The sequence below is a fragment of the Typopeltis vanoorti genome, chromosome 10 (genome assembly GCF_054136105.1).
Source record: "Typopeltis vanoorti isolate ZY-2024b chromosome 10, IOZ_Tvanoo_1.0, whole genome shotgun sequence".
Taxonomy (NCBI): domain Eukaryota; kingdom Metazoa; phylum Arthropoda; class Arachnida; order Uropygi; family Thelyphonidae; genus Typopeltis; species Typopeltis vanoorti.
Window position 1 is genome coordinate 82,765,351 of NC_143558.1, and position 12,155 is coordinate 82,777,505.

Here is a 12,155-nt window from a genome sequence, read left to right on the forward strand (position 1 = left end):
TACCGCCAAATTTTGTAGCACGTCCAATAATTGTTGACGGAAGTTCGGGAATACGAAAAATTCCGAAATATCTTTTCTGTGCAAGAGATCAGAAAGTTCGCGAATTAGAAAAATGGCGAAATGCCTTCTTTACTAATATTGATACCATGCACATAGCTACATATAAAATCACTCATGGGTAACACCTTCAAATTGCCATTACTGACTCTATAAATTATTATTATTATTATTATTATTATTATTATTATTATTATTTTAACGGTGTCTCCATGGAGTCAAAAGACTCATCGCGGGAGACCCGACATTGACACATTAACCATTATTTACACAATACCTGTCATACCTCTCCTTAAATTCATTCACAGTTGACGCATTCACAACCAGTTCTTGCAAAGCATTCCACCCATTCACAACCCTCCAAGTAAAAAATCTAGTCCTAACACCCTTGTTAACCACACTCTTACACAATCTCCAGGGATGGCCCCTCGTTCTCTCACATCCTGCACTGGTCTTAAAAATATCATCAGTATCAATCCTGTAAAATCCCTTTAACAATTTAAATACCTCTATCATATCTCCTCTCCTACGTCTATCAGCTAGTTTTTGGAGCCCACAGATCATCAATCTATCCTCATAGGGAACATCCCACAGACCTGCAAAAATCTTTGTAACCCACCTCTGAATCCTCTCTACCACTTCCGCATCACCAAGAAATCCTGGCGACCAGATCTGTGCACAATAGTCCAAATGCGGAATTATTAATGCCTTATAGAGTGGAACAATAACTTCCCTATCCCTGCTTGTTAGTGTGTTCCTCAACAACCATGTAATTTGATGTGATGTTTTGGCAATCTTTGCAATGTGCCCTTTAAACTTAAGTTCTCTGTCCACAATAACTCCTAAGTCTCTTGTCTCATCAACCTCCTGCAGTTCAGTTCTGTTAATATAGTAAACAGCATGCGATGTCATCCTCCCGAAGTGCATCAACTTACATTTAGCCAAGTTGAACTGACAGCCATTTACCTCAGTCCATACCGTCAGCCTATTTAAGTCATACTGTAAAATATTTACATCCTTTGAATTGATTATCGCTCTTCCCAATTTTGCATCATCAGCAAACAAGTGGATATTTCCATTCAAGGTATTTCCAATATCATTGATGTACAGATTAAACAATAGAAGACCAAGCAATGAGCCCTGAGGTACACCACTAGTCACTTGACTTTTCCTGGACTCAGCTCCTCCGTAAACCACTCTTTGATAACTGTCCGCCAACCATCCTTTAATCCAAATCACCATCTTCGGATCGAAACCCATTTGCTCTAATTTATGTAACAGAGTTCCATGTGGAATCCTGTCAAAAGCCTTTGCAAAATCAAGCAGTATCACTGAGTAAGGATTTCCTTTATCCCACTCCACTGTTACTTTATGATAGAACTACGTAATGTAGGTTTTTGCCTACATTACGTAGGCAAAAAACCTACCCTTCATAAAACCATGTTGCCCCTCATAAAGTATCATATTGCTGTCCACCCAGTCCTGAATTCTTATTTTAACTAATTTCTCCAAAATCTTAACCACCACTCCAGATATATTGATTGGTCTGTAATTTGCAATCTCAGTCTTAGAGCCTCCCTTGTGCCGTTTGAAAAAATTGCAAAGCTTATTTTTAATTAATTTCTTTGGTAAACTGAAGTCATGAATTAAATTTACTAGAAATGATAATGTATTTGTTAATATGAAACCATTTGCAAAAAAAAAAAAGCATTTGTCATTGTCCGCTTTTGCTACGATGTGCAGCCTTTGCAACATTTGCAATATGTGCACTAATTTTCGGTCTACTGTCAAACATCACTCCCGATTCTCTAATCTCATCCACTTCCTGCATTACAGTAGTCCATATGTGGCCCGAGCAAATTCTTATACAAGGGAACCGTATTCAAAGGAATGAGTCCACCTTTGTTATGGACAGCTTTTCTGATCCTATGAACATCCATACTTAGAGCACTCAACCTGAACATGCTGCCTAAAACAATTATCCCCCAGTAGTTGTATAAATTCCATTTACTTCATGATATGTAATCTTTCCTCCTTTCACTTTTTGTCTCCTTTGCTTAAGGCTCCCCTAGTTTTTAAACCTGCACTCATCGCAATAATTTCCTAATCCTTCACTTATAATTAATAACCTTATTTAAAGAAAATTTACTTATAATGGGAGACTTTTATACAGTGGTTGAAATTGAATATTGAAAAACTGGACGACATAGACTAGACTATAAGAACCCAAAAGAATTCGTAATAATCCAAATGGAGAACGATGATTGATTTCTTTCTGCAAACTGATAACATATTACACAAGAAAAGATACAGACACTAACTGGAGTCATGATGTAGTTATCCAGAAACAACTCAAATGCAGAATGAACAACCACTTGTTATTTCAAAATGGAAATAGAAACAGAGGAAAATATAAAGAAAAAAGTAGAGAAAATGAATCCCGAACCACTGAAGTCCTCATATGTGTGTGTGTGTGTGTGTGTGTGTGTGTGTGTGTGTGTGTGTGTGTGTGTGTGTGTGTGTGTGTGTGTGTGTGTGTGTGTGTGTGTGTGTGTGTGTGTGTGTGTGTGTGTGTGTGTGTGTGTGTGTTAAAGGATAAAGTTAGAATAATCTCTGATCACTATTCTTAATATTTACCCTTCATGCAAAGCACATCTCCTGAAGAAGATGTATGATGCTATGTATTAAAGGCAAGGGGCCACTACCCAGACCGGTTTCGACTTTTATTGAGGTCTCATCAGTGGGAGCCAGGCTAGAAATACTAATTTTAAGTAATACGGAGTTTATAAATATTTTACCAAGACAAGTTACCATAAGGTACTTTGACATTATTAAATAAAAATCTCAGGATGAGAGATAGATGTAGAAAGTTTTTTACCTTGGGTATAATATATGATATCAAGTTATTTTCAATATAAACCTAGTTTTTTTTTTAAAAAAACTTTCTACATCTATCTCTTATCCTGAGATTTTTATTTAATAAGGTCAAAGCACCTTATGGTAACTTGTCTTGGTAAAATATTTATATGCTCTGTATTACTGAAAACTTAGTATTTCTTAGCCTGGCTCCCACTGATGCGACCTCAATAAAGGTCGAAACCGGTCTGGGTAGTGGCCTCTTGCCTTTAATACATAGCATCATGCATCTACTCCAGGAGATGTGCTTTGCATTAAGGGTAAATATTAAGAATACTGATGAGAGCTTATTCTAATTTTAAACGAGTTGCCTTGGACTTGCAAGATTGCTTGGACTTGGACTTGCAATATATATATATATATATATATATATGTATGTGTGTGTGTGTGTGTGTGTGTCTGTGTTAAAAATGCCAAGCTATTTTAAACCAGGTTTTACTCCATTTCCCCAGTAAGTAAACAGACAAACATGTCAAGTTTGCACCTGAATGTATTACAAGTCTAAGTGACCCACAAAGTAGTGCAAGTCTAGGCAACTCGTGAAAAGGTAAAATTTTTTTCTTTCTATTTTCCTATATTTCTATTTACATTTTGAAATAACAAGTGATTGTTCATTCTATATTTCAGTTTCTGGATAGCTGCAACATGACTCCAGTTAGTGTCTGTATCTTTTCTTGTGTAAAGGTGGCAAAGGGCCATTGCCTTTAATCCAGAGCGCCATACATCTCCTCAAGGAGATGGGTTTTGCATTAAGGATAAATATTAAGAATAGAGATCAGAGTTTATTGTAACTTTACGACGAGTTGCCTAGACTTGAACTACTTTGTGTGTCACTTAGACTTGCAATATGTGCATGTGCAAACTTCAATTATTTGTCTGTTTGCTTACTTGGGAAATGGAGTAAAACTAGGTTTAAAATAGTTTGGCATCTTTAACATATATTATACCTAAGGAAAAAACTTTCTATATATATATATATATATATATATATATATATATATAATTTATAAAAAAAATAATTTAAATATCAGCAGAAAAAGTGATAGAATTTACAAATTTTAAGCGCAGTAACCTTGGATTTCAAATCAGATATTTAATTTAATAGAAGAACAAAATAAATAAAGAAAAAATAAGACTGCAGAAAGCATTCAAAAATATTGAAAATTGAGGAAAATATTATCGAAGAATGCAAAAAAGCAAAGGAGAACTAGATAGAAGAAATATGTGACATAATTCAACATAAATTAAAAACAGTTTATGTGGCTTACCTTTTTTTGTTTTAACATGTTCATTGCCAATCACGCGATATCGCGCGATGCGAGTTCTCACCAAAGGATTTCCTTTATCCAATTCTACTGTTACTTTATAATAGAACGTAAGCAAGTGACTGAGGCAAGACTTACCCTTCATAAAACCATGTTGCCCCTTATAAAGTATCATATTGCTGTCCACCCAGTCTTGAATTCTAATTTTTACCAATTTCTCCAAAACGTTAACCACCACTCCAGATATATTGATTGGTCTATAATATGGAACCTCAGTCTTAGAGCCTCCCTTGTGCAGTGGAATTATTTCCTCCTCTTTCCACTCTATTGGTACTTTATTAGAACTGAGGATTAAATTAACCAGCCTGGTTAAAGGAGGTGCTAATTCTTTTGCACATTCTCTTAACACATGGGCCGATATTCCATCTAACCCAATGGCAGTGTTAGCATTAAGGTTCTGTAATATATTAAGCACCTCTATTTCGTCTATCTCTAGACTCTCATCAATCAATGACACATTTGACACTGCACTATCATAACCAAGATGGTACACTTTTGCAAAATGATCACCAAGCAACTAAACTATTTGATTTGATTCTATAATTTCCCTAGCATCAACACTTTTTAAAGTAATCTTTCCCTGGTTATTCTTCCTTTTACTTTCCACATAGTGAAAGAACTCCTTAGGGTTTCTTTTGGATTCATCAGCTAGCTTCCTCTCATAATTAGCTTTGGCTTTCCTTACTATACAGGTTACTCTTTTTGCCTATACCTTGTACTGCTCATGGGAACGCTCATCACCTTTTTCTTTATGCTCCCTCCACAACCTTTTCTTTATCTGCAACTCCTGCTTAATAATATTATTCATCCATCTTACTGCTACTTGATTTCTCCTTCTGACTCTGGGAATACAGTCTGATACAGCTTTCTTTAAATATTCTTTGACCACACACCATCAACATCTCTCCCCTTCAAATTCTCATGCCATAGCACTGCTGAAAGCCGACCTCTCAGCTTGTCATAATCACCAGCCTTTTAATTCCACATATACCCCTTCTTAGCAGAATATTCAGCACATCTTACAATCTCCCAGGTCAAGACCACATGATCACTTTCTCCAAGTGGAGACAGTGTAACTAAATTACTTATTGATATGTTCTCTGATGTTATAACCATATCTAACACTCTAGAATCTCTTGTCCCTTCCATCACATGCTGTCTCAAGTAATTATCTCTTAACAACTGTATAAACTCCACTTCCTTTGTTCCTTGTGACCATTCCTTCTCCCAATCTATGTCCCCAAAGTTAAAATCCCCCATAATTACTTGACCTTCACTCATCGTGCTAATTTGCCAATACAATCTATCTACATTCTCCCTTATTCCCCTTGGATTATAGCAACAACCAATTACATATTTCGCCTTGTTAATCTCTATCTGTTAATCTCTATATTAATACCGATGATAACCAGTCGCGTATTTAGGTATAAGCTGGATATACCCGGGCCTAGAGCGACAAATTTTGAGGTGCGGCGGAAATTTCAGGGATCTGATTTTTGTAATTATATTTATATATTACGAAATTACGATATCAATAGGTTATGCATGTAAATCAACATGTTCATTAAATATGGGGGCGTCACTTTCTGAGGGCCTAGGAGAGGGAAATACCTCATATGCCACTGGCGATAACAGAGAACAGTATAAAAATATTACTAAGATTCTTAAGAAAGAAATCAAACATGCTGGAAACTTATGGACACTAGATGAATGTAAAAAATATAGACGAGGACTTCAATAAAAATAATCCTATAAGTGCTTTTCAAATTATCAATAAGTTAACCCAACCTTTTTACCGCAATTAATTGAAGCATAGAAGTTGAAGATGGAACTCCTATCACGGATAACCAGTAAATAGTAGATAGATGGAAATGTTTCCAACCAAGCTTTTTCAAAAGGACCCTCAACTGACTGACAATATTTTGGACGGAATTTTGCCAGGCGGTTCAATGGAAGGTGATTCCCGAATATTAAAAGAATTCATTGCACCAGTTAGCTCCTTAAAAAATAGGAAAATCACCGGGAATTGATGGTGTTACAATGGAACTTACAATGGTGACATCATCATAGGCACCTTGCAAAATTTATTCCAGGACGTATGTACCACAGAGACTTGGCCTTCTGATTGGCGGACTCCAGTCCTTGTACCTGTTCCTAAATAGGGAAACAGCAATAAATGCAACTACTACAGAATAATAAACCTTATTAGTCATCCATGCAAAATCCTGTTAAAATACTATTGTCAAGAATCGAAAAAAAAAATAGAAAGCAGATTATCAGATGAACAAGCTCGCCTACTCCCGTATACGCGAATAAAAAGGCGTTAGCTGATTTTTTTTTTTTTTTTTACAAGCAGGTGTCCAGAAGTACAATCGACCATATTTTTACAATACGCATACTAACTGAAAAATATATAACAAAATAATCTGTCACAACTTAAGAGCCTGTGTAGCTCGGTGGATGTGGCGTTTGCCAACCACCGCGCTTGGCCGCACGAAGGAAGACTTGGTTTCGAGTCTAGTCGGCGACTATAGGAAATTTTTCTAAGCCTTTTTTCGACCGGTTCCCGAGTTAGTCGATCTCTGGCACGGGCAAGCAGGTTTTTCCTCCCGGAAACTCGGGTTTTTCGTCCTGTAAACTGAAGAAAATCGACCGTAGAACCCACATTATTTTTCAGACATTAAATATATTGTGTTAGGGTTAGGGACCACGAGATGGCGGCACATTTGAGCTGTCTCTCTTCACTGAGTACCGCTTAATTAGTGATAACCTTGGGCCATCTATCTCTGATTGGTACCAGTGGAGATTGAACTGCCCACTCAGTCTCCAAAAGTTAGATAGGGCTAAATGGCCTCACCTACTCCCCGTATACGGGGAATAAAAAGGCGTTAGCTGATTTTTTTTTTTTTTTTTAACTTTTTAGACTTTCAAAAAGCTTTTGATTCAATACAGCACGAGGCATTATGGAAAATTTTAGAAGATTATGGTATTGACAACAAAATTATTAGGATTATTAAATCTCTTTACTCCTCGTCTGATATGAGAATTGAAATTAAAAATTACAGCAGTGAACCGTTCTGGGCAGAACGGGGGATGGGGTAAGACAGGGATGCATCTTGTCCCCTCTTCTTTTTAATTGTTTTCTGGAATATGTCATAGATGAAGCTCTTCATGAATATGACACAGGAACAGTATTTGGTGGATTAAGAATAAATAACTTACGTTTTGCAGATGATATCCATCTTCTGGCCGAAAGCGAAGAATTAGAAGAGATAGCCAGTCGTGTTTTCGGAACATTAAAAAGATATGGATTACACATAAACCTGCAAAAAAAAAACCAATGATAACCTCGAAATCAGACATTGAATTCTTCAAGATACAAATTGGCAATAAACATATTGAGAATGTAAACAAGTTTACTTATCTAGGAAGCACGTTCAGTCAAGATGGGCGCTCAAATACCGACATTAATTACCGAATTGCTGTGGCAACTGTGGCCCTACAGAAGTTAAAACCATTGTGGGGGAGATAACAGAATAGCAATCCTTGGTGAATTGTATCCTCTTGTATGGTTGTGAGGCCTGGACTTTATTGAGGGAAGATGAAAGGAGACTTCTGTCTTTTGAAATGAAAACTTACAGAAGACTTTTGAGAATTCCCTATACCGCTCACGAAACCAATGAAAATGTCCAAAAACTGATTGATTGAATAGACGGGAGAAAACGGGAACACAGATGAAATGTGGAAAGGGCTAATTGTATTCCAAAGCACGCACTAGAATGAATCGTTCCGCGATCAAGTGGTAGAGGCCAACTTCGATTAAAATGGACTGATAACATCAAAAAATGGACAAAATCCTCCCTTTCTCAACTGATAAGAGACCGAGATGATTGGAGGAGAATAACAAAGAATATCACCTACCAGCCAGTTAGTTTACTTCTTTATTATTATTATTATTATTATTATTATTATTATTATTATTATTAGATAAGGCTAAGCCTCGCCTACCCCTGTATATACGGGAATAAAAAGGCGTTTGCTGATTTTTTTATTATTATTATTATTAAAAAAAAAAAAAATCAGCTAACGCCTTTTTATTCTCGTATGGGAGTATTATTATTAATGTTTTTATATTATTCTGCAATTTGTAACTTATTTTTTGCTTTTCATTTTGTTTTAAAACGATGTAAATGTGCTGCCACCTTGTGTCCTGAACAACTGCCTGTTTAATGTTCTTGTTTCAAGCTGTTTGTATATAACGATTTTTAAGGATGATTTCTAGGATTACTATTGGTCTTGCAGCGGGAGTTTGTGGGACATTATTTATTGGTTACTGTATATATTTTGATAGGAAAAGAAGAAGCGACCCTTTGTTCAAGCAAAAGCTAAAGGAAAGTAAGGAAAATCATTATCCACTCATTAGTAATTTTGTGATGAAGTGTTTCCATAGTATTAGAAGCAATTTTTAGACGTTAGGAACTGGAAGCATTAATAAAGCTTACTTCGAAGTTCCAACACACTACTGTAGATCGAATCCGCAGCTCCGTTTTTGAAATCCTCCACCAAACACACACAAAAAAAGATAATTCACTTTTATTATGCATACAATAGCAAAATAAACAGTTTAACCCATGAAGTTTCTCACTACAATTTGGCTAACCTTAATGCTTTGGCGTAGTCCAAAACGTTAGCGGTGCAGTTTAGATAATGATTCTGTCTCAACTAGTATCACATTAGCTTCCTTTTGAGGTCCACCTCAAAATATCGAATTCCTGTATTTTATGTTAGCCTGTGATTTTTTATAACTATTAGTCAACCATAGATTGTTATTATTAATATACCATCCGTGGAGTTGGCAGACTCATCATTGGAGATTCATTCAATTGAAAACATCATAATGAATCTTAAACTCCCTCCCCCTGCATTAACAGTGCATTCCAGTAGTGTGTTCCATTCACTCAGAGATGGCCTCTGGATTTTTCCCTGTTCATTCGATGCTATTGGCATACTCCCCCTCGATGAGTCTTTGGACACCCTGGCGGTATCACATAATAACAATAATCCTTTTTATAATCCTCCTCATTAACTTAAATGTCTTTATCATTGTACTCTTATCCAACAAACTGCAATCCACATTTCTTCAACCTCCCTCCATAGCCAGCATTAAAATAATGAAAATAAGGTGACTAAATTAGAGCCCAATAGTGCAATTTTGGTCTGACCAGTGCTTTATACAGTGTCACAACCACTTCCTTATTCCTACATGTTAGAGTACTTCTTATCATAGCAGCACTGTGATGTGCAGTCTTTGCAATATGCCCTCTAAATGTCAGTTTACTGTCAACCATCACGTTGTCAAACATTCTCCCAAATCTCGAATCTTATCCACTTCCTGGTACAGCACTGTTGATATACACAGCCTTGTTTCTGCACTTCAAATGTAATGCCTTGCACTTATTAATATTAAAACTGCAACCCCCCACTCCTTTGTCCAAGTCAGAAGTCTATTCAAATCTTCCTGAAGGGAATTAACATCAGCAGTGTTATTCATTTCAATTTCTGGCATCACATCCTCCTCAGACAACTGTCACTTATTCCAATTATCTTTGTGCATACTTATTCAATGCAATAAACTCAGCACCTAAGGGGATGCTACCATTCTACCAGCACCAATATTCTCTATTCTAGCTTCTGTACCACACCTCTCTCTCTTTGGTCTGACCACTCCCATTTCCCCTAATTCTGACCCTGATTTCCATTCTGTCTCATCCTCGCCTTTATGCATTCCATCATCATGTGCTTCTTCTGCAACTTCATCTTCAACCACATATCCATCTTCCTCCTCTTGTACAGTCTGTTTAGTTATGCTATCCTGCTTCGCAAGTGGACTCTGATCATTTACTATGTTAACTTCTTGACTCTGTGCCTGCTCATAAAACAATAACCTTTCTAAATGTCCAACACCAAACCCATTCAAATGCAATCCTTCAAATTAATGTTATGAATTCAGTTTGTATATGATATTTACAAACTGAATTCCCTTTGCTTCACACAACTCGGCCATCATATTATCCATTATTTGTGCTTTCCTTCTCGTATCTTAGAGTACTTCTTATCATAACAGCACTGTGATGTGCTACTATAATGGGAAGGCACAACCACTCCCTTATCCTTACATGTTAGAGTACTTAACTGTCATAGCAGAGCTATGATGTGCAGCCTTTGCAACACTTTCAATATGCCCTCTAAAACTTCAGTCTACTGTCAACTATCACTCCTGAATCTAATCTCATCCACTTCCTGCAGTACAAGGGAATCATAATCTTTTTCTTCTGCATTTCAACCTCCTTAATCTTGCCATTATCCATAGTGATGTTCTTGCAATTTTAGCAATGTAACCCCTAAACTTCAAGTCTGTTAACCACTTTCAGATCTCTCATCTCATCACCCCCCCCTTCAAAATTTCCATATTGATTGTATACTCTGCATCCTAACCTTGCCTACCAAATTTCAGGACTTTGCAACATCACACTGATAGTTCCATTCATGGCCCATTGGGATTCTCTCTCCTGCAAGGCAGTATCTGCTCTACTTTTCATAGTTCTTCCCAACTTTGCATCATTTGGCAAACTGCTGCACACCTCCAGAGAAGCCAGTCCCAGTGTTAACTTACGAATTAGACAGTAATGGTCCACACACAAATCCCTTTGGCACTCTACTAGTAACCTTCCTCTTTTGAGATACCACTCCTCCATACTAACCTGCTGTGATACCTATCTCGCAGACAGTCAGCTATCCAACTCACTAGTTTATCTGGTCCCATGTTTTAGCTACCAGCTTGTCATGTTTCAGTGTATGGAAGACCTTTGAAAAATCCAAAAAAAGTGAATTTATCATGTTGCAGTACATAAGCAGATTTCTAAAGCGTCACATCCCCCCCCCCCCCAACAAACCCATGCTGACCATCATAAATAATACTGCTATTATCAACCCAATAGATGGTTACAGAGGCCACTGGATACATTAAATATTTTTACTTCTAAGTCATTAGATCCTAATAACAGAAAATGTCTTGGTTTAAAAAATAAAATAAACTGGGACATCTTTTCAGCATCACTTGGTGTTATGAAGACTCCTTAATAACGTTATTACATGATACCTCATCATTTAGTCCCCGGATTTGTTGCAGAGGCCAAATGTACTCAGCACTAGGTACTATTACATGATCATTATTTGTTTCAAAGATTGAGATGTGTTATGTCACAAACCTAAGTCATATGACCTAGTCTCCTTGTTCTGAATGGTTTATATTAAAGTACACATTTGGGCATTCTTTTTATTTGTATTCTTTTAACGTGCTCCAGTCATACTGTTTCTTGTATTAATCTATTAGCACTAGCGTAGTGCAATTGAGAGAATGAAGTGACACAGCATCCTTGAATTGGGAAAGATGAGTCCAGTTCCTATCGTGGTGAGAGGAATCTTTATGTAGACTTTTTTTGAGAAACTTTTTTATCCCATATACAGATGTTGGTTTGAGTATACATAAAATTTACAGACAAAAATTACTATTGCTGGTAGTAGCTGGGCATAGTGTGTAGTTCTGTATAGATGGAGGATTAAGTAGTGTAGATAGTAGGTTGTATGGAGTGCTGTCCTGCTATGAGTCCTTGTTGTTGTCACAATAATTATTTCTTCATTTTTGTGTCATAAAGATTAAATATCATGAAAACAGCAAAATACATTCTGAATTCTATTTCAGCTGCTATTAATGTATGTTTTATTGCAAAGATTTCAACTTGGTATAGCTAGTGTATTATGAACTTTTGAGCTAGTCTGTTTTTTGGAGGTCTGAAG

At 36.6% G+C, this 12,155-nt stretch overlaps 1 protein-coding gene across 1 annotated transcript in view; it reads left to right on the forward strand.

Annotated features, from left to right (window-relative positions):
* Positions 1–8,519: 8,519 nt before the first annotated feature.
* Positions 8,520–12,155, forward strand: part of Tom20 (translocase of outer membrane 20) — an 81,506-nt gene continuing 77,870 nt past the window's right edge. The window contains exon 1 of the mRNA XM_090399416.1: positions 8,520–8,693. Coding sequence (XP_090255542.1) covers positions 8,570–8,693 — 124 coding nt within the window. The 5' untranslated portion in view covers positions 8,520–8,569. The remainder of the gene's footprint in view (positions 8,694–12,155) is intronic.